This window comes from Thamnophis sirtalis, unplaced genomic scaffold (genome assembly GCF_051295495.1).
Source record: "Thamnophis sirtalis isolate CommonGarterSnake01/CBP01778 unplaced genomic scaffold, rThaSir2_p1.2 scaffold_2, whole genome shotgun sequence".
In the NCBI taxonomy this organism is placed as follows: domain Eukaryota; kingdom Metazoa; phylum Chordata; class Lepidosauria; order Squamata; family Natricidae; genus Thamnophis; species Thamnophis sirtalis.
Window position 1 is genome coordinate 105102056 of NW_028261382.1, and position 23382 is coordinate 105125437.

General features: G+C 39.3%; 2 protein-coding genes across 3 annotated transcripts in view; one reads left to right on the forward strand and one right to left on the reverse strand.

The window, feature by feature from the left end:
- Positions 1-2753: 2753 nt before the first annotated feature.
- CHRAC1 (chromatin accessibility complex subunit 1) lies at positions 2754-6882 on the reverse strand. The gene is made up of 3 exons (XM_087706653.1): positions 6713-6882; positions 4739-4865; positions 2754-4097 (listed from the first exon to the last, which is right to left on the reverse strand). Exons 1-3 carry the CDS (start codon positions 6857-6859, stop codon positions 3967-3969), a joined length of 405 nt encoding a protein of 134 aa, XP_087562779.1. The 5' UTR covers positions 6860-6882; the 3' UTR covers positions 2754-3966.
- A 964-nt stretch (positions 6883-7846) lies between these two features.
- Positions 7847-23382, forward strand: part of TRAPPC9 (trafficking protein particle complex subunit 9) — a 273866-nt gene continuing 258330 nt past the window's right edge. The window contains exons 1-2 of one of the 2 annotated variants that reach the window (XM_087706655.1): positions 7847-7882; positions 12713-13313. In XM_087706655.1, the coding sequence (XP_087562781.1) occupies positions 12730-13313 (584 nt within the window). In that variant the 5' untranslated portion in view covers positions 7847-7882; positions 12713-12729. Of the gene's footprint in view, positions 7883-12587; positions 13314-23382 lie in introns of those variants that run through there. The other variant, XM_087706654.1, reaches the window with a different exon arrangement.

A 23382-nucleotide genomic window follows, 5' to 3' on the forward strand; every position in this document is an offset into this window, starting at 1 on the left:
TTGTCTTTTGTGCCTTTTACGTTGTGAGTCCCAATGCGAAGCAAAATCAAGCCAAGACTCCTATCTGAGAAGGAAATCCTTCGTCAGAGTAAAACCGCAAACTGTCAGATTTCTGAACAAAGAAAGCATGGGTTTTTTATTTTATTTTTTGTTTTGGCGTATTAGAACTATAAAAACGTGTAACGTCGTAGAATGCTGGTAACGTGTTTCTTGAAATTTCAAAAGAAAACCGATTTTGACCAGATATTCTTGGCGAGGTTTAAACTATGGTTAACAGTCCCTTCCGTATGCCTGCTTATTTAGCGCTCCTTTGACCCCCAACCCTGGCTTGGATGCTGTAGAAAGCTTTAGAAAATGTATTTTTTCTTGCTTGGTCCCTTACCCGAAGGGATGGCTGAACCACCTTAGTTTATTGAGACTGGCTAATTTTGGTAAGCCGTGTGCGTGAAAACGTGTGTGCGTGTATGTTATATATGTGACTACTCATATATATACTCTACACAGGCCTGTATATAATAAGTAGAGTATGAATTTATGTCAGGAAAGGGAATAAAACATCCAAGTAACATCCTGAACGACTGAATGCCCTTTTATATAATAAAAGTTCTCTTTATTGTTACTTTGGCGGGAGATTGAGTTGTAATAGACTTATTTTTTTTGAAATGGAAATTTGACTTTATAAACAGAAACCAATACAGCATGGAAATCTTCTCCTTTTAAGAGGGTTAATCTTCATTGTGGTGAAAACAAAAACTGCTACATCCCAAGGAGTTTATTTGGTTTGCTGCAGAAAGACTCAAAACAACGAGAAAAAAATAAATAATGTGCTATAGAACTGCCCCCAACGGGTCTATTAGAAAAGCTATATTTTATAAAAGACTAACCATCCTATTTCATATGCTGCAGATACACGATCAGTCTCATTGCACTTTTTCAGTAAAGTCCTGTAAATTGGCTTACGGTAAAGAATTTTAAAATGTTTTTTAATATACCATAGTCCTTTGGGCAGAAGGTAAGAAGACTTACAGGTACCTCAAGATTGAAACACGAGCCTGAAAATGCTGCATTTTGTTCCTTTTTATTTCATAGAGCTTTTGGGCGGGATGGGGAGGGGGTGTCCTTTTGTTAGTTGTTCTTGTTGTTGGCTACCTAGCTTGTCAATTTTTTTTTTAATTGTTGGCTCGGCTGAAGACTTTAGAATCGGTCTCTCTTTGCTAGATACTCTGATCCTTTCTTGGTGTTAGTCCAACGTTGATATCAAGTCTGTCTTGCATTCTAGGCTGTTGTAACAACTTTTTTTTTAACACAATAAAATGCCAGAAAAAGGATCCCAAGACGGTAAAACAGGCAATATATGGTCTCTTCTGATATATATACTTGCACGACTGTGGTTTTTGCCATGATTGAAATTAAGGAGGACAGTGGGTTGTTTACCCATTGGTGAAAAGCAAAGTTTGATTTCGAAGAACGATTTCTTGACCAAGAATTGATCTAACCAACCAGCTGGGAATCAGCCTAGCTGGGAAGCTGAGCCACACTCAAAACCAAAAGCTGCGCCATATTTTGGAATTCGTATGCAAGCCAATATTGAGTAACACTTTGTTTGGTTGCTCAAGATATACTGTGGATCCAATTGTCTTAACGTGGACTTTTGCATTCCCCAAATGGGTTTGTCACGTGGAGGAAAGAATTTCGGGAAGGCGAGTGGGAGAAAACTGAAAAGGAAGCTTAAACAAAACAAAAACAAAACCAGACTGTGAAATGCCACATCTATTGTCCTGTTTTTAAGCTTGGGTGATTCCTTTTTCCATGTTTGTTTTACAGCTTGCTAGTAAAAATACTTTGCACTACTTCTGCAATAAGATGACAAACTAACCTTATACTTTGGTTTTTTTCCCTTGTGTATGTGTGTGTGTGTGTGTGTATATACTATAAAGTGCTACTAAAGATTTAGCATAGTGTTCTTTTTTTTACCTCCATACCATAAGACACGTAACAAGCTCAAAATGCTGTAAATCATGATGAAACATGTGAATGATATTTTATAAAGTTATTTTGTATGGTGTCAATTTTGTTTCTGCCTCATAGTATGTCAATAAATTACTCATACTTACACATTCAAAAGTATTATTTTCTGTGCCTCTAACACTAATAATTCAAAGAGCTCAGGGTTTGCACACTCTTCCCCCCACTTCCCATCTACAATCTGATGAAACCATGGTAATGTTGCCTCAGTTCAATTGCCCATCATTGGAAAGCAAATTTCTTGCGTGTCTCATAACTGTATTCAATAACTTTACCCTACAGGCAGTCCTTGACTTACGGCCGTTCAAAATATAGTGGCACTGAAAGAAGTGACTTACAACTAGTCGTCACGCAACCACAGCAGCATCAATATTTGGGTGCTTGGCAAACCACATGTATTTACAATTGAAGCATTCTGGAATCATGAGATCACAATTTTTGACCTTCACAGTTGGCTTCTGGCAAATGAGGCAAGCCGGATTTGCTTAATAACCACGATTCATCGAACAACTTCAGTGATCGTAACATTGGGCGCAATTCATGTAGCAGCCACCATGCTTAGCAACAGAAATTCTGGTCCCAATTGTGGTCGTAAGTCGAGGACTACCTGTATGATCCAATTGATAAGATGCTGCCATGGAAATTTCTCTTTGGCAATGTTTTGTTTACAATAGTTTATGATCTCAAGAACTTAATTCAGAATAACTCTGTTCACACCACTTGTGGTATGCTTAATCCACGTTTTATTGAACGTTTACGTATTATGTCAGTTCAACCATGAAACCCATTTTATCATGTGGAAGCGTAGTCAAAGCATGTCCCATTTTCTGATGGCTGCCTACCTTATTGACTGTAGTTCCTGAACCGACTTGAAGTATGTTGTGAGCCACATAATTTTAGGTGGAAAAAATACCCACTGATTTTAAGTTACATGGGGTTTTTTGGGGGGGTGTTGTAGTGGTTAAGAATTTTCCCCTCTAAAAACTGCTGTAGGTTACACAAGTAGGGGTAAACAAATCTATCCAGCCCCTTTTCATAAAGAAGTAGGTACTGGTAGCACATCTTTTAACTTGAATTTATGATGTTTTCCATCATTTTTTTTCCTTGCTAAAGAAAGGGGTTAATTTTACCTTTTCACTGCTGAATGCCTACCCCAGAAATGGCACTGATTTTGTTGCAATGCTCAGTCTTTTCTCTATCAATCCACATACATACACAAAGTGACCAAAGCCTCGTTTGATGTGTTTGATAGGTGAAAGAAATGTTAAAAGTGTTTTTGATACCCCAAAAAATTAATTTGTGTTCTTTTACTCAGTATTGTACTACATAAATGTCATCTCAAATCATACAAGGATCCACACTATTTTTTTTTCAATTTCCCAATGTGTATCCATACAAAACTGCTGTTGTTTTCTTTATTTACATCAGTGTAACAGTACTGTACCTAGGAATTGATGACATTGAAAGTATTTTCTTTTCAACATGGATAATTTGAATGCCAACCGTGTAGCTTATATACAACTAGTCATACAAACAATTTTCTTTTAAGAAATTTGAAGCCTTTTTACCAACTTACATTGAAAGGAAAGAAAACTTTAATATTGGCATGTAAAAATATTTTACCCGCTTTTAGATTTGCCCAATGTGAGCAATGAAGATGATTCTGTACTGAAAATACAGCATTTGGCTAACACGGACAATTGGTATATTATAAACAATCATCCATATTATGTTTATAAGCTGAAGATGAAAAACGAAGATCTGCAAATATGTTCAGTCCCACTTAGAAGTCTTTGCCATAAAGTCTTTGCAGGTAATTGTACACAAGTTGGCAATTCTAACTCTGAAAGCTGACACTGGTTCAAGGATGTAAGAATTCAATTGATCATAGGACATTCAAGAGTGCACACATACAAGGCTATAAATCAACAAGCTATATTGTCAAGATGCATCTTCAGCCTCACTTTCTTCCGTTTCCTCTTCCTCTTCCTCCTCCCTTATCTCTTTTCCTTCTTTTTCTTTTTCAAGCATTTTCAGGTATTTGCTTGCCAAGATTTTCTTGGGCACAATATCTGGAAAAGAAAATATTCTTTGAATTAATTTATTAAATGTTTCCACTGCAAAAGTAATTCGCACTCTGTCCCATCTACTGAGTTTCCACTGAATTATGAAAATAATTCATAGTTTGCTGGGTGAGATGGGTGGCATATACACTTGATAAATAAAAGCAAATTACAAATTGATTTTTCGAGAATATTGTCATAGCGACACAATTTAGACAGCCCAATTTTTAGCACATCCATCTAGGATAGACTAGGGTTTTTTAAGATATATTTTTCATTTGTTTTAGTTTTTTGTTACAGCTAAATTAAAAAAAATAATTGTACACAATTATGACATAGGAGAGATGAAATTGCTAATGGATCCTAACATACCATTTATTTATTTTCAGGATCTACGAGGCATTTTTAACTATTTCCAATTCTCAGTAGTTTTAACAATAAGGAAACAAAATATTTTATCCCCTAAAATAGGTGGTTCTTTTAAAAAAAAAAAAAGATTGGAATTCTTTCTGCTCAATTTCCATTAATAAATAAAAATATAACTCAAAAGCCTTAACAGTTTTCAAAGACTGCCATGGAAAAATTCCACACTCCCCTTTCCCTATGTTAGGGATTATTTCACATCAGTTATGATATTAGCAAAGACTGACCTGCAAGGAACTGGAAAGTGTCAGAATTCTGTACTGTTTGTGACAGGTCTGTATATGTCAGGGCCTTTTGCTCGTTGTCTTGGCCGTGCTTGTAAGCGTAAGTAGCTAAATACTGAACAAACAGCTCCTAAAAGGAAAAGATCATGGTTACTGCTCAAACGCATCAGAGGTCACCACTATCGTTTGTTAATGGATGCTAACTGACTGGGGAATTCTGGGAATTGCAATCAGGTCTACAACTCACCATGGCCAACTTATCACAAGACAACTTGCCACAACGCTTGTAACAAGAGTTACACTAATACGAGGAAATGGTGGAATAGAGTCAGATTGTTGGGGGCAAGAGGTTGACTCTGTAAACTGCTTAGAGAAGGCTGTAAAGCACTGTGAAGCATATATAAGTCTAAGTGCTATTGCTATTAAAGAAAAGATGTAAAAGGAGGGACAGAATGAAATATGAATAGCAAAAATTAAGGTAATTTTTAAATTATTTTAAATAATTGAATTGTCCCATGGAGAGTTGTCCTGTGGCAAATTGGCTGTGGAGAGTTGGCCACAGCAAGATTTCTCATTCTGATTGCTGTCCACGCAAGAGTAAGACTTGGAAGGTACCTTGGAGGTCACCTAGTCTAACCCTCTACTCAAAACAGGAAACCCTAGAACTGTGTTGGCTTTTTTGGCAGCTGCTACACATTGCTGGCTCATATTTAAATGGTTGTCCATGAGGACTCCAAGATCCCTCTCACAATTCCTGTTATTGAACAAGGTACCACACACACCGTACCTGTGCATTTTGTTTTCCTAGAAAACCACTGAATTCCATTTTATTAGATAGTGCCCAATGTTCAAGTCTGCCAAGATCCTTCTTTATCTTGAGCCTATCTTCTGGAGTGTTGGCTATTCCTGCCAGCTTGGTGTCACCTGCAAATTTGATGAGTTCCCCATTTATTCCCTCATCCAAATCATTGATGAAGATGTTGGCCTAAAACAGAGCCTTGGGGTACTCCACTGCATACTTTCCTCTATGTAGATGCAGTTCCATTGAGGGCTACACGATGAGGTCAGCCAGTTACGAATCCATCTGGTGGTGGTGCTGTCTAACCCACATTTTTCTACTTTATCTAGTAGTAGGTTATCAAATGCCTTCCCTATATCATTAAGATCTTAGAATTACTTTATTGTCCCTTTGAATGTACACTAAATCGGCATACATTAAAACGACATTTCCTTGCATTTCACACAAGTGACTCTCCAGTCTCTTCTTAAAAACTTCCAGGGATGGATGGCCCGCAACTTTTGGTGGCAAGGCGTACCACTGGTTAATTGTCCTCAGTCAGGAAATTTCTCCTTAGTTTTAGGTTGGATTCCCCCCTTGATAAGTTTCCATCCATTGCTTCCTGTCTTAAGTTTGAGCGTCTCAAAGTTTGAGCAACGCTGCTTCAGAGCACCAGCTTTCTCCAGTTAGGAGCGTTTCTTAGTGAACCGCTTCGCTGTCAGTCTGCAAACGCTGCCCTCCAGATGTGCAGCCGCCCGGAAATAGCAATAGCAGTAGACTTATATACCGCTTCATAGGGCTTTCAGCCCTCTCTAAGCGGTTTACAGAGTCAGCATATCGCCCCCAACAACAATCTGGGTCCTCATTTTACCCACCTCGGAAGGATGGAAGGCTGAGTCAACCCTGAGCCGGTGAGATTTGAACCGCTGACCTGCTGATCTAGCAGTAGCCTGCAGTGCTGCATTTAACCACTGCGCCACCTTGGCTCTTGGCCACCCCCCCTCCCCCCCAAAGCCGGCACATCTGGACCGTCCTGGCTTCTCTAAGGCAGTGTTTCTCAACCTTGGCGACTTTAAGTCCTATGGACTTCAACTCCCAGAATCCCCCAGCCAGCGGGGGATTCTGGGAGTTGAAGTCCATAGGACTTAAAGTCGCCAAGGTTGAGAAACACTGCTCTAAGGCTCCCCGCAGGGCCTCACCGTGGCCTTGGCGGTGAGGAAAATCGCATCCGGGTTGATGCTCGAGACTTCGGGCGAACTCTTCATGATCACCCGGATCCGCGACAAAGGCAGCGACACCAACCGATTCTCGCCTCCGCCAGAAGCTCCGCTCCACCGCGACGCCATCTTTGCTGCTTTACCTCAGATGAGGGAAATACTCCTCCCCCACTTTGAGTTCTTTGAGGGCCGGAAGAACCCGCCTGGCCTTTCGGGATTTGTAGTTTCCACCTGCCACTAATCCGTTCTGGCAGGGATGGAAAGAACTACGCGTCCCGGAGGCGCATTGCGCGAGTGCAGAGGGACTCGAACGTTGGTTGGCTTTCACGGGAACCAATCGTCGCGCTCCGAGAGGGAACACTACGCGTCCCAGAAGGCAGTTCGCTCCAAGAGCGGCGGAGGCGGAGAGACCGCTTTGCCTTGGCGCGCCACAATTAATAACCCACTTTCGTGGCTTAATCCAGGCCCGTCAAGATAAAGAAAAGCCTAACTAAGATTAAAACGAATGTCTGTGGAGATTCTCCGTCATTTAGGTCCTGGTTGTTTCAAACATACTTTTTCGAAGAATCAACTGGACTTTCGTGTTTTTCTTTGAAGACGTTTCGCTTCTCATCCAAGGAGCTTCATGGATGAGAAGCGAAACGCCTTCAAAGAAAAAAAACCGAAACTCTAGTTGCCTTTTGAAAAAAAAGCACCTTTCGGTTAAAACGAATGCAATTGTCAGGCGGTTTGAGGAAAAATTGCCAGCCGTCTTCCCGCCTCAGCTTTACGATAGCTCCGTGGGGGGGGGGCAGCTGTTGTGGCCGATGAGTTGTGCAACTCGCATTTCTGAAGAGAAAGTGCGGTCGAAACAGTCGTGCAAACAACCATCTCCGAGCTTTTCTACTACTAAACTAAAGCATTACACTGAGGGGGAAAAAGTCGCTCCCTGAAAGAAGAGCGACCGTTGGCAATCTTTACGGGTCGGCTCCAGCCGCCCGCCGTCGCCATAGCGACCGTTCAAAAGCCACGCGTAGGAGCCGGAAGCGCATGCGCGTCCCGCCCCGCGGGAACTCGAAAGTTGGCGGCTGCGCAGTGAGCCGCCGCCCTCTCGCTCCGCCCTCCGTCTGAGGAGCTCGGCAGAGGCGGAGCTATTACGTCGCCCCGGCCGTGGTGGGTGAGCCGCTGGAGCCCCTCAGCGGGGCGGACGGGCGGGCGGACGGTCGCGGGCTGGGGAAGCTGGAGAGGGAGGCGGTGCCGGGCTGGGTGTGAGGAGCCGAGCCGCCTCTTTCCTTGGCTGGGGGAGGGGGGCGGGGGCAGAAGAGAGGCGGGGAAGCTCCAAAATTCCTCCCCCTTCCGGCACCTTCCTGTGCAAAATTCCTCTGGGGACGATGGGATTTGTGGTAGCCGAAACACAGTCCAAGGGAGTCAGATCGGGGAAGCCTGGCCTATGTACGGGATTGCCCAGTCTGGGCTAAGGCAGACTTGGGAGCGCGGGGTGGGTGGGGGGTTCTTCCAGATGTTTAGGGCCAGGCCAAGACAGATGATGTATGCTGAAGTCCAAAATGTATACATTTACTGATGGATTTTGCAAATGTAACCTCTTCTCTTTCATGCTTTGGAGTGGTGGTTGTTATTGTTAGTTGTAAAGTCGTGTCCGACCCATCAAGACCCCATGGACAACATTCCTCCAGGCCTTCCTGTCCTCTACCATCCTCATTTAAGCTCACGCCGACTGTTTCGGTGTGAGCCACCTCCTCTTCTGTTTTCCCATTCTTCTTTTGCCCTCCATCTTTCCCACCATTAGGCTCTTCTCCAGTGAGTCCTTCCTTCTCATTAGGTGGCCAAAGGATTTGAGTTTCCTCTTCAGGATCTGGCCTTCCAAAGAGCAGTCAGGGTTGACCTACTCTAGGACTGACCGGTTGGATCACCTTGCAGTCCAAGGGACTCGCAGGAATCTTCTCCAGCACCAGAGTTCAAAGGCCTCCATTCTTTGGCGCTCAGCCTTCCTTATGGTCCAACCTTCACAGCCATGCATTGCAACTGGAAAAACCACAGCCTTGACTAGATGCACTTGTGTTGTCAGAGGGATGTCTCTGCTTTTTAGGATGCCGTCTAGATTTGCCATAGCTTTCCTCCCCAGGAGTGAAACTCTTCGCTTATTGCTGAGTCTTGGTGTGTCTCGATGCCTGACTTGTGCTTTTTTTGTTTTTTTGCCTTATGCCTGGCATCTCTTTTAAATACAGGTAGTCCTCGACTTACAACAATTCATTTTGCGACTGTGCAAAGTTACTATGGCTCTGGAAAAAAAGTGACTTATGACAAGTTTTTTTCCCATAGTTACAGCCGTGGCAGTATCCCTAGGGTCACATGATCGAAATTCAGATGCCTGCCAAACTGGTTCATGTTTACGACGGTTGCAGTGTCCTGTGGGGTCACGTGATCCGCTTTTGCATCCTTCTGACTACCAAAGTCAACGGGGAAACCGGATTCACTTAACAACCGCATTACTAACTTAACAAATGCAACGATTCACTTAGTAACAATGGCAAGCAAAGTCATAAAATGGGGCAAACAAGTGTTTAGCAAGTGTTTCACTTAGCAACATAAAGTTTGGGTTCAATTGTGGTCGTAACTCGTGGACTACCTGGACTACATCTGTGGGTGGGCAGAGGCTGGTTGCGGGCATTCAATTTAGGGACCTAAAATTAGGATTTGAAGCAGGACAGTGTTTCTGGTTTTGAGTGGGAAGGAAAAGCATCCACCTACTCTTTAATTAAGTTCATGCTACACCTTCCCAGAAGCAGTCTCGTGTTTACCATTCTGGCTTTCATAAGCCTGCCCTGTGCCACTTTTCCTCCTTCCTGTTTCTTGAAGAATAGAATAGAATAATAATAGTAATACAGTCTTTGTAGGAAATATTACAGTGTTGTGGGAATTAGTTGTTTAGCATTTAGAGTGATAGCATTTGGGAAAAAACGTTCTTGTGTCTGTTTCTAATTTTGCATTGTCATTAATGACCAATAATTTATTCAAATTATCATTGAGATTGTCCAAAGTGATCAAACAGTATGTGATGACTTGTTTAAAAATAAGAACAATTTGGAAATGTCCTCTTTCTTGGAAAGCAATCTATGGATTATTTTTGTCTTTGTGCCTTTTATGTTGCAAGTCCCAATGTAAAGCAAAATCAAATCAGACCCCTATCTGATGACCGTGGTAATGATCTACCACTGTTGTTGAATTACACTGAGAGCTTATGCATCAGAGACAAATTCCTTGTGTGTCTAATCACGCACACTTGGCCAATTAAGAATTCCCATTCCCCATTCCATTCCATTCTATTCTAGATAAATTCTTCATCAGAGTAAAACCGCAAACTTGGAATTCTTGAAAAAATAAAATAAAATTGTTTTTTTCCTCCTGTACCTGTTTCTGTAAGGTACTTATTTCTAATTCTCTGTTGTCATTCATGACCAAGAAGATAAAATTTAATATTTAATATAGCCTACTCTTGTGGGCTGGAACAAGGCAGTGGCAAACACTTCTCTATTGCCAAGAAAACTACAGTCATGTCGGTAAATATGTCAAGAGTTAAGATGAACTCAAGGATATTTTTAATTTTTTTAACAGTTCAAAAGAACATGGTCACAAATGAAATTGATATGTGTGTGATTACATGTGGCTTTACAGTCAGGGAGTAAAATTTGTGGCAGTCCGGTATATACACATAAATTTAATCCATCTACACTCATTGAATTTAATAAGGAGTATTAGCCTGCAAATTGCTTTCATTAGCTTGCTGGGAAGGATATGGGAGGAACAGGGAATGACATTTTTCTGTTGAGCACAAAAGGGAAAATATATGTTTAGATCAGTGTTTCTCAACCTTGTCAACTTGAAGATGTCTGGACTTCAACTCCCAGAATTCCCCAGCCAGCGAATGCTGGCTGGGGGATTCTGGGAGTTGAAGTCCAGACATCTTCAACTTGACAAGGTTGAGAAACACTGGTTTAGATACATTGCTTGGCACATTAAGAAGAGAAAGCTTCATTTTTTTCTCTCCTAATTTGATCATTCCTGCACATGAAAACCCACATGCTGTTTCTGCGTAGCTCCTGGTTGCTACAGATTGCATGTAAAAAAAGTACATGAAAAAAAAAATCACAAGTTTACTACTGTGTTTCCCCCAAAACAAGACAGGGTCTTATTTTCTTTTGACCACCAAGATTAGCGCTTTGCCTTATTTTCGGGGAGGTCTTATTATTTTCGAGGTGCAGGAGGCAGCAAGTGTGGTCACCTCATGGCTGCTGCTGTATTGCAATATTTTCGGGGAGGGCTTATTTTAGCACATGTGCTCAAAAACCTGGTTGGGCTTATTACCGGGGAAGTCTCATTTTCAGAGAAACAGCATAGATGCTTCATTTTTAGTCATGTTTCAATTTTTTATTTAAAAAATAATAATTTATAGGTAGGGTAGGGCTGTATTCATGCAGTAACATGCATTGACTCATCTTCCCTGCTAACTAAAATACGATTGGCTAATTTGTTGGTCTGTTATGTGAATCCAGTCAATGAACTTGTTTGGTATTTGTTTCAAAACCAGGCAATTCATTTAATTCACCAGTGATGATTTAGTGCTGTGTGGATCAGCCGTTAGAGATTGCCATTCCAGTCTGCTGTTTCATCCGCTAGTCATTTTTTTTTGAATAGTCCATATTTTGCAGCTTAAAGAGTGTATTATATTTCATCCATTTTAACAGGTATTAGTGTAAATTCATATGGAAGCTTGGATTTACCATCACATGGCATGTTACTAACGTAAATATTTACGATATATTCCAGACTCATAAAACCGTATCTCATGAGAGAGACACTTTCAAAGCTTGGATTTCTCCACATTTATTTATTATATTTGTTTGCCACCCATCTCACCATGTAGTGAGATATTAAATTAATATCTGAATGAGAAAGAATTCCTAGTACTTCCAGTAAACCAAAGCTCAATTTGCTTGTTGCAAGCTTTGGTGTACAATATTCTTTTTAATTGCCTACATACAACATAATGGAGTGATGTCCATCCAATGTATTTCACCTTATCAGTTTTAAGAGGTATGAGATAAAAAGTGGCAGTACAGATCTCTGTCTTCTATGGATGATCCAGAAATGTCTTTTGGTCCCATTTACACAGCGTTCTTGTTATGGAGCCTTTGGTTCTGCGATGGGGTGAAATTGCTGAAAATAAGAGAATATCATTGGATTGGTGTTTACAAATGGTCAAGCTGTTATAGCAATGGCACTTAGACATATGTACCACTTTATAGTTCTTTACAGCCCTCTCTGAGTAGTTTACAGAGTCAGCATATTGCCCCCAACAATCTGGATCCTCATTTTACCGACCTTGGAAAGATGGAAGGCTGAGTCAACCTCCTTCAGGATTGAACTCCAGGCTGTGGGCAGAGTTAGTCTGCAATACTGCCTTCTAACCACTGCACCACCATGGTTGTTATGAGATTAGCCATTTTTGGATTTAGGATACTGAGTTCAGTTCATCCTTATAAGATATTTTGTTGTGTTTTTCTTTCCTATCCACTATTCTTGTGTTGGCTTTCAGATTGGCTTCGTTTAGAGAAACTTCATGGATCTTTCTTTGAAGTAACTCAACTTTATGCTCAACTCGGAGGAATCTTTTACCAAGTTTGCAGTCTTTCTGCTGAAGAGCAAAAGCATTTCAGTAAATAATGCCAATATAACGCAATAAAGTAAGAGCTTAGTTAACCATGATGCATCCTCTCCTTTTCTAATCCAATGGGACTAAGACTCAGATGCTGCCTACTGCTTAAGAAGATTTGAGGTTTTTATGATTTTATGTATTAGGTCTAATATTTCAGAAAGGCATCACTCGTAAAATGAATACTACTTAAGTAGAGAAATGCTGTACATTTTCCCTTCTATGTTTTATTAAGTTTCGTTCCCTCTGTGGTTTTTTTATGTTTGCATTAGCGTTCCTAAATTGCAAAATGAGCGTCCCGGATTACATGCAGTGTGCAGAAGACCATCAAACTTTACTAGTTGTGGTCCAGCCAGATGGGATTGTTCCCGAAGAGAGCTTCTTTAAGATCTACAAACGAATTTCAACAGTGAGTCAGATCAATGTCCGTGACTCTCAGCGAGTTCTTTATATCCGCTACAGACATCATTACCCACCAGAAAACAACGAATGGGGAGATTTCCAGACGCATCGCAAAGTTGTGGGATTAATAACCATCACGGATTGTTCCTCTGGCAAAGACTGGCCTCAAACTTTTGAAAAATTCCACCTTCAAAAAGAAATTTATGGCTCAACCCTTTATGATTCCCGGCTGTTTGTCTTTGGACTTCAGGGAGAAATCGCAGAGCAAACACGTACGGATGTGGCATTTTATCCTAGTTATGATGAATGTGAAAATGTGGAAAAGAGAATAGAAGACTTCATTGAGTCTCTCTTCATTGTACTGGAGTCCAAACGCCTTGACAGAGCTATCGATAAATCTGGAGATAAGATCCCACTGCTGTGTGTTCCTTTTGAAAAGAAAGATTTTGTTGGCCTGGATACAGATAGTAGGTAAGTAGATTCACTTTATATACAGATCTTCTAAAAATATTTGCCCCCAGGTATGGAGATGAAAAAAGACTATTCCTGAAAGAAATGGTGTAATTAAAAAAAAAGACAATTTGTAACATTCATATGCTACCAGTAATTAATTAAATTTTTCCAACATTTTGGGTGTTTTCATTATCAGATTACATTTATTTACATTTATATCCCGCTGCATTCATCCACCCTTGGCAATCTACATGATATAGCTTAAAGTGAAAACATGAATCATAAAACCCCAAACTGAAAGCACATTGTAGCCAAAATAAAATACCCAATAATAAACAAGACAAAAAAAATGGATAAATGATGATGTACTGATTGGGACATGGTAGCTCAGTAGCTAAGATGCTGAGCTTGTCAGTCAGAAGGTTGGCAATTCAGTGGTTCGAATCCTTAGCACCACGTAACAGGGTGAGCTCCCATTACTTGTCCCAGCTTCTGCCAACCTAGCAGTTCGAAAGCACGTAAAAATGCCAGCAGAAAAATAGGAACCTCCTTTGGTGGGAAGGGAACAGCGTTCCATGTTCCTTTGGCTTTTAGTCATGCCAGCCACGTGACCACGGAGACGTCTTCGGACAGCGCTGGCTCTTCGGCTTTGAAACGGAGATGAGCACTACCCTCTAGAGTCGGGAACGACTAGCACACATGTGCGAGGAGAACCTTCACTGATGGAATATTTGTAGCTTAGGGTCAAACTATGGGGTCCTTGGGTCTCTTTGAGGTTGTTTTTTTTTATTCTTGCAGACATTTCATTACCCATCTAGGTAACATTATCAGTGCTGCTGGCTTCTAATGGAAAGAATATATGTAGTTAATGTTGAACTGTGGAGTCCTTGATGCCCTCTGAGCTTGGTGATTTATTTATTTATTTATTAAGTTTATATGCCATCCATCTCAGTATCATGTGACACTCGGCAAGCCCTTGTTTGCCTGCCGGCTTCATCACCCCACAGGCACTGATGACGTTACCTTACTAGGTAATGAAATGTCAGCAAGCAATGTCGGTAAGCAAAACCACAAAGTTCAGATAAGGTCGAAGGCTATTTTAAACATCTTTCTGAAAAGAAAAGGAGGAGGCTACTGTGGGAGACTATTCCAGCGCTCTGGGACAGCACCTCTGTCTTCAGCTCCGTCTTTTGGGAAATGTGAGAAAATACAAATAATGCCCAACTCTAATTGAAATAGGGAGTCTTGCAGGGACCCAGGTGCCAAGCCAAAAAATAAAATAACTTTCTGGATGAAAACCTGCATTTTAAAAATCAATGCAGGGGCATGCAGGCCACTGTATTCTGGATCCCCGTTATAGTTTGTGAAGCAATCTTGTGCAGAATCATTGCAGTATTCTGATCAGGTGATACGAGTTACCTTTACCGCTCCACTTTTGCTGTAGGTAGGCAAAGTTCGGCACAGGACTTTCTGGCCACACCTTCCTCCCACTGCTGGAGCAGGAGTCACAAGTCCAGAAGGACTCCCAGTTAAATATGAATGGATTATAAAGCTTTTCAGACAATTTGGCTGCTTTGATAATGATTCTACAAATTCTTGGTAAAGCAATTTGTCTTTTTATGAAACATATTACGTGGGAAGCACATTTGAACTTGGTGGATGCTTTCTTTTCACCATTTGTTTTTACTCTCAGGTTTCTAAGCAATACATCCATAGTAAGCAATACTATACGGAAGCGGTCAAAATGGCCTCAGTCAGGCCAGCTTCAGGGATGACATTTACATTGGTTTTTAAATTGTTTTAATTTTGACCTGTTGTGACCTGCCCAGAGTTGCTTAGATGAGATTGTTCGCCATACAAATTAAAATCATTATTATCTTATGAAAGAATTGAGAGACCCAACCAAATAGCTTGTTGTGTGATACAAGAATTGGAGGACAAGAGAAGGAACACTCAATTTGAACACAGATTTCAGGGTCATGATTCTTAATTCTGCTTGTGAGGAACTTTGTTAAAGTCTTTTGAAAGTTCAGCTAAATGATGTCTTAGTACAGTGTTTTTCAACCTTGGCAACTTGAAGATGTCTGGACTTCAACTCCCAGAATTCCCCAGCCAGCGAATGCTGGCTGGGGAATTCTGGGAGTTGAAGTCCAGACATCTTCAAGTTGCCAAGGTTGAAAAACACTGTCTTAGTAGACCACACTATACATCTGTTTTATGATTTATTTTAAAGTAAATCCAAACATTATGAGAGAAAAAGGACTTGCTTGAAGAAAACTCTAGCGGCATAAACACATTCTTTTTGCTAGGCAACCTGTTCTCCCAATAAGTACTTTCATTTGTGGCTAGATTAACATTTCAGAAACTCATCTCTTTTCATTTACAGTACAATTTAATTCGTGCTTGTTTGCCTAGAAGTGACTCTTATTATCATCAACATGGAATGATTTAAGTAAAGCAATTTAAATTATTTCAGTGAGCAAAAAAAGGGGATTATTTAAGTAATTTAAGTAATTTATAGCTTTTGAATGAGGATATAAATTTTTAGTTGGAGAATCACGTAAAATTAACATGCTTAAACCAGATTATTTAATGCTCTTACTCAGCTCGTTCAAAATTTTTTTATGTGTAGTGGCTGATTCATATATATTGGAAATACATTTCCCTGTTAGTAGGAGAAAGTGGCTATAATTATTTTCTATCAGAGTATTGATACTGAATTATGCATATTATTGTGATACATGCAGAAAATAAAGCTCCCCAACTCCAAAAGTAATGAAATTTTTTGATTAGAATCTGTGAAATATATGGAAATTATTCCCATATTACCAAGGATTTGCAGTCTGTATAATTGAATCCTTTATATAAGTAGGATGAGAAGTATCCTTTGGTAAATTTATATCATTAAATGTGATTAAAATGCTATGCCTACAAGTGAGTATTAAATCTACAGTTTGCAATGACCTAGGTCAGTCGTAATGTTATGCCATAATATAATTTGGCATTTTCTAATGTGCTTTCCCATCCTCTCTATTTTGATTACCTTGGTTGGTTTTTTCTTCTTTGATCCGTTACCCATTACACTAAGGTAAAAATAAATTACATTATTTTGAGCATTAAATATCATTCATATCATGAATATATTCTTCCCTGCACAAAAGGATATTATGGAAATGTTCTGTGTTTGCCTAAATTTAGTAGTCTTGGATAGATTCAGTTTGTTTCTATTTACTACATTGCTATACAACAAAGAGCAAGCGGCTTTTAAGAGCTTATTCTAAAGACTGAATGAATGCTTGCTTACCTATGTAGAGTGGATCTAACCACTGAGAAAAGTTGGATCTGAGACTTGTGATAGAAATAAATAATAGTATTTATGTGCACAACTATAGTAGCTATAGCTATGCGCAACAATGCATTCTTTTACCTCGGGGTGTAACACTGGATAAATTGTCTGTTTTGATCCAAGAAGTTAATAGGCTTTAAGACACTGTATTTCTATGCAGAGTTTCCTTTTAAAATATTTACAATTTTAACAGTTCTCTTCAGCAAGTGTGAACATTGTGCATGTGCCAGTCTATTTATCTATTAGGTCTGAATTTTAAATTTGAGATCAACACAGTATGGTAGTAAATGTAGTAAATAAATGTACACATGGGAGTAAAGCAGTAGTTCTCTAAAGCAGCTTTGTCTTCTCTCAGCATCGTGCAGTTTCCCTCTGTGTTTGGCTTAAAATGTTGCTGATAGTTGCGTGCTCCCTATATGATTCTAAGTAGTTTTATCCTTTTGAATCCAGAGCCCTAGTGTTTATGCTTGCATTTCTTGCTCGAAAACTCAGGATTTGAAGCTGAGTCCAACTTTAGAGAAATTCTGAAATATATGCTTTCTGATCAATACGCTTTTCTTTCTCACTTCAAAGGTACGTTCCTATTGATGATACTGCCCTGAACACAAACAACAATAAAATTAGTTCTGTGAGGATTTCACATTAAGTCTCACCTCTCCGACAGTATTATTCCATAAACTTTTTGAAATCAGTGGGGATTTTGAGAGCAGTGTTGCGATGTGTGATTGATATTGGTGCGTGCTTCATTTTTAAAGCATTTCTTGGCCTCCCGCTGTCCATGGTGCTGAAGTAGAAAAACCTTCAACATGCCGCTTTTTCATTTTTGTTGAGAGGGCTTGCACGTTTTTTGAGTGAATGTACTCTGTTTTCATTCATAGATAAATCATCCTAGACAATTGTACAAGGTTGCTTCCAGAATAGATTAAATGACCTAGCCATAGAATATGGACTAAGATCTAAGTCTAGATAGGAGACCCCACAAAGCATTGTGGGGAATATCTAAGGAGATTCTCCAGTCATCCAGGTCATGGTTGTCCCAAAGATACTTTTTCAAAAGGCAACTGGACTTTCTGTTTTTTCCTTGAAGACGTTCTGAACTGAACTGAAGAAGATAGAACAGAATAGAACAACAGAACAGAGTTGGAAGAGACTTTGGCGGTCTTCTAGTCTAACCCCCTGCTCAGGCAGGAAACTCTATACCATTTCAGACTAATAGGCATCCAACCTCTTCTTAAAAACTTCTAGTGTTGGAGAATTCACAACTTCTGGAGGCAAGTTATTCCACTGGTTAATTGTTCTAACCGTCAGGAAATTTCTCCTCCGTTCTAGGTTGCTTCTCTCCTTGATTAGTTTCCACCCATTGCTTCTTGTCCTGTCCTCAGGTGCTTTGGAGAATAGCTTGACTCCCTCTTCTCTGTGCCAACCCCTGAGATATCGGAACACTGCTATCATGTCACCCAGTCCTTCTTTTCTTGGATGAGAAGCTAAATGTCTTCAGGGAAAAACAAAGTCTAGTTGGCTTTTGAAAAAACACCTTTGAGATTGTGCTAAGATCCTTTGGGGTTTCCAGATACGGGCAGACAGGCAGGCACTGGCCAATCACCAGGCGTCGTGGTAGTAGATAAGGGCCAGAAGACAGTGGCAGTGATAGAGGTAGCAGTGTTAAGTGACAGGAGAATCAGGAAGAAGGAGTATGAGAAGCTGGAGGAATACCAGGGCCTGAAGAAGAACGAGAGCGGATGTGGAAAGTCAAGGCCAAAGTGGTTCCAATGATGGTAGGAGCATTCTGGGCATTGCCTCCCAGGGAGGGAGAAAGAGTGACTCCAACAGATCCCAGAAATGATACCAGAGCTATCTGTCCAGAAGAGGCCAACTAGGAGCAGCTAAGATATTATGCAAACCCCTCAAACTCTCAGGTCTGAGGATCTGAATTGGAGGAAGACTCATAGCACCTGTAAGAGTGAGAAGGGCATTATTTTTTATCTATCTATTATAAGATCATACTAATCACTAATATTGTTGGAAACATAATGTGACACAGCGCCAATCATTGCTTTCAACTCTCTACGTCATGATCAAAAATAATCAAACAACACACCTGGGACATGATTTAATACAATACGTTACCAAATAAACGTTGTTAGATCTGTCTATATGTGGCTATTCAATTTTTTTCTATTCCTGTATGTCTCTAATTTTGTTTTGTTCCTTCCTTCCTTGTTTCTTGTTTTTTTTTCCTCTCATACTGCCCTGTGAGTGTGTTTTTGGGTCTCAAAAGGTAGGCCTTCGATCACTTCGTATTGTTTAAAACTAGCTAGTTTTTTGTATGCTGCCTTCTTATTTTGCCATCGCTGAGTAATGTAATGTTGCATTTGTGTGTCTTTCTACAATATGGCAATTTTGTTTACATGACAACTGATCGCTGCTGCCTGAATTTCCATTGTGGTTTTCATTCTTTTGGCGTTTGGCAACTGTTTTTTTGACAGTACTTTTCTTCACTTATTTGCCTTGTTGAGTTGGAGATTAGAATGTAGTAAAGCAATGTATATTTTGATACTTGCTGGTTTTTCATTTATTTTGTTTCCCGTTTTCAAATTATACAACAAATTTAAGTTTCCGCTTGTTCACTTTCAAACTGAAAAGTTTACTTTGGCTTTAGAGTAAATGTTGCTGGCTTTCAGAAGCCTGAGCAACGTTACAGCTGTCAGTCATTTAGCTAAGCATGTTAACCTTACCTTGAATTTAGTGGGCATTTGTTTTGTAATTTTTGACATACAGATCTTCACTAATTCATTTTTGCATGCATTTTTTTCTTCGTGAATCTTTGAAGATGTGATGACGTTTAATGACTTCCTAATTATTGAATTTAATACTTATCGCTCATTCCAGTTGAGGAATGATTGATACATATTTAAAAAAATCTTGTAAAAGATCACTTCAGTACATTAAGGAAATGGCTGCATTTGACTTTGTGTTTATACTTCTATGTATGGAGAACAATTTCATATCCCTTGCAGGGTACAAAATGCATCATCATACTTGGCTTGCTTAAGATTGCCAAACAACGAGAGTTAATCTCAGGCTTGTATTTGCCTTCATCTTCAATTCTACTGTTTTTTTTCCCCACGCTAAGCTTGTGTATAGCAAGCCACTAACTGTGTCAGTAATGCAGAAAGTCAATAACTCACAGCCGATTCAGAAGCTTGGCTTTTCATACATAGAAGATGAAGCACCAGATAAAATCACGCCCCTGAATATTGGTTTGTCTAGAGGTTCAAACCCTGAACTTCTAGACAAGGAAGAAAGAGCTGTTCACAGGATTGGCTTTGCATGTATTCAGGATGTATACTTTCATGAATAGTGGTAGATAATTTCTGAGTAAATCCCTGTTACTGATTGGATATTTTCTTTTGATCTGCATTTCTTAGAATTTGGTGGGATTTTTGGCTTCTCTTTTCACATCTGGGTAAAAGGCAAATTGTTCAAAATAATTCAAGTCTGTGCTTTCCGGATCTTTGTCTTCAATTTATTGGGTTTCTGTGCTAGGGGTGAGCAGGCATCCGTATCCCTTTTTTGTTTAGAGCAAGTATAGCACAACTCATAATTTTCTTGAAAAACACTGGAAATTGTGACCAAAATGTGGTTTCTAATTCTGGCTTGACGTGGAAGGAGAGCTATGTTGGTGTAGTGGTTAAGATGCTGGCCCAGAAACTATTGAGTTCTATCCCTGATGATTTAAGCATGAAAATTGGATGGGTGATTTTGAGTTAATCCTTCTCTTTCAGTCCTACTCACATCAAAGAGTTGTTGTGGGGAAAATAGAAAGAGAAAAGAGTATTATATACATTTGCTGCCTTGAATTACTTATAAAATAATAAACGCAGGAGAAAAAAAATCTAATAAATAAATCAAAGAAAAAATGTGTAAGTTCAGACTCATATAATTGCCAACTTCTGTTTTCTCATCTGGACCCAGCTGATTTCTTCCCATGGCATGTTTTCCTAGTTCTGTGTTTATTCTGCCTTGAGCAAGAATTGGTTCACCCTATGTGCTTTTTATGTATCTTTGAGTCTCCGACTGGCGACAAGGAGCCACAGCAGAGGGATGAAAGAGCCACATGCAGCTCCAGAGCCACGGGTTGCCGACCCCTGATTTAGTGCTTATTCAGATAAAATCCTTTTTTTTTTGTTTTTTTTTGCAATTCACACTTTTTGGAGCCAAGGTGGCGCAGTGGTTAAATGCAGCACTGCAGGCTGACTGCTAGATCAGCAGTTCAGCGGTTCAAATCTCACCGGCTCAGGGTTGACTCAGCCTTCCATCCTTCCGAGGTGGGTAAAATGAGGACCCGGATTGTTGTTGGGGGCAATATGCTGACTTTGTAAACCGCTTAGAGAGGGCTGAAAGCCCTATGAAGCGGTATATAAGTCTACTGTTATTGCTATTATTATTGCTATTATTTGGCATTGGTTTTTATTATATTATTATAACTATATAATATAATATTTTTAAACCATCCTTTAGCTGGGGTTGTCCATATCAAAATTGTATATGTGTTTGTGTGTAGATTTATTTGTTCACCTTAAATTTTACATTTAAGGGGAGTTGCTTGATCAATGTGCCATCATGTCATTTTCGATTCCTAGAGACCATGTCAATAGATCTATCCCTAACTTTTCTAGTTTCATGGTGCACTCATCACGACTGTAACTCAGTCCCTCCACCTTGCTGCTGGTTGGAATAACAAAACCACCAGGTTGATAAGGAAAGAGGGAAAATAGGATATTAAATTCCAGTTCTCATTCCTCTGGCTGGAAAGGCACGGTAAAAATGAGATAACAACAACAGCAAAGTTGAAAAGAAACATTACTGGGAAAGATTCTGTTACCCGTAGCGCGTCTTTTAGCTGAGCAGATGGAATCTCAACTCAGCATTTACACTCAGCTATAAATAAAGAGTTTTAAGAAAGTCTCTAGTGTAATTTGATTCATTCAGGCTTACCTCTGCTTTTTTAATTAAGATTTACTTTATATATTATCTGGGGGTAACCAGATCTCTCTACTTAATTTCTGTCTGAATGGCTTGGAGTTGTAAAATAATCAGATTTGCCAAGGACACTGTTAATGGAGCTTTATAACTACAGGACTGAAAAGGATACCATTTTCTTTCTTTGAGCAGCACAAATTAATAATAATACACCACTGACAGAAAGAATTTGCTGACCCGACTTAATTCATGAAGGTTTTTAGTGGAAGCATTCTGTACCTTAGTTACCTCCTTAACCGATTATAATGCATGCACATTCATTTTTTTTCCTTTTAGTTCAAAATTCAATTAAGAGACGACTAAGAATGATAGTGAGGACAGAGCTATTAAAACAAGAAATGAAAGGAAGCTTCTGAAGCAATATATATTTAATCAAATCGAGCATTGAATAAGAGTTTGTCTGTTTTGACTAGTGAAAGATCGGCAAGGATTCAAGAGTTCTTTCCCAGATCTTTTCATCTGCTTTCACCTGAAGATATTGGGAATTTGAACTTAAGATAATAAAGATGAAAATGAAGAAACCATCTTTCTTTTGCTAGTAAAAAATAATCTACCCAAAACCTATTTAGCATTTTAAAACATACAGCATTTCTTACTGCTGAACACGGTAGGCAAGCCGATGAATTATGAGTATAGGCTAATTTAAAAAATGAAACTCTGTGTTGTGTCTTGTACTATTGTATATTGGTTTTTGTAAAAGGCAAGTGTGTCCAGCATGATTGCCTTTGTAAACTAAAAGGAGATAGAAATATTTGCTTTATATTTATTTTGTATTTATATTTATTTTATACTTTATGTTTATTTTATATTTATATGTAAGAAGCCATACCAAATCTAGATGATAAAGATTATGTTACATTATGTTATGTTAAGTTATTGTTCCTTTGTGTCATAATTGTCTATATATTTATCTATATCGATAAATAGTTATATCTATAGAGTACTAAAAAAACCTCTGGTTCCTATAAACTTTAGCTAAGCAACATAGTATATCATAGGACAAAATTTGCAGAATGCATCTAAAATTCAGGACTCATGATTCTGTGGAATTGAAATTTGGCAAATTGTATACAAATATATGACATAAGCCTTATCATAAAGCAGTTTATGACATGAAAAGTGTCATAAACATTTCCTGTGCTAATGTCACACTGTGCTATACACTTCAACGTGGGCACAGTTTATGGCATAATACAGAATGTCATAAACATTTCCTGTGCTGATGTTTGTTTGTGCTATACACTTCAACGTGGGTTAAACACGTTACGACATAATACAAAATGTCATAAACATTTCCTGTGCCGATATTTCATTGTGCTAGTTCAACATGGGCTATTTTCAAGACAGATACATCTCTGAACGTATCACAACTTTTCCAGGGAACATAGTACAAACCGTAGAAGTTCTGTCATTGTTAAACACCTTGAGGAATCTGGTAAGGAAATATTTCTGAAAGGAAGACCCAGTGGCTCACATACGTCTCAAAGCTGCCTGTGATAAATATAATTGATCCGTTTGGTATACAGTATTTATTTTATTCTATTCATATACTTGCTCTGGCTTCCCAAGAGCCTGAAGCAAACTCCTTGTCCCCACCAAAAAAAAAAACAAAACCTTTTATTAATTGACTGTGAATTCTGCTCATTCACATCCAGCAAAGTCTTTCAAGGGAAGATTTACAGTCACAGACCTTATCTG

What these genes read in the sequence shown, in the direction of transcription:
- CHRAC1 (XM_087706653.1), bottom strand. Translation starts at nt 6,859, where the DNA reads ATGGCGTCGCGGTGGAGCGGAGCTTCTGGCGGAGGCGAGAATCGGTTG. An exon ending in TCCTCACCGCCAAGGCCACG is followed by an intron (nt 4,866 to 6,712) that starts GTGAGGCCCTGC and finishes TTTTCCTTTTAG; the next exon opens with GAGCTGTTTGTTCAGTATTT. An exon ending in CACTTTCCAGTTCCTTGCAG is followed by an intron (nt 4,098 to 4,738) that starts GTCAGTCTTTGC and finishes TTTCTTTTCCAG; the next exon opens with ATATTGTGCCCAAGAAAATC.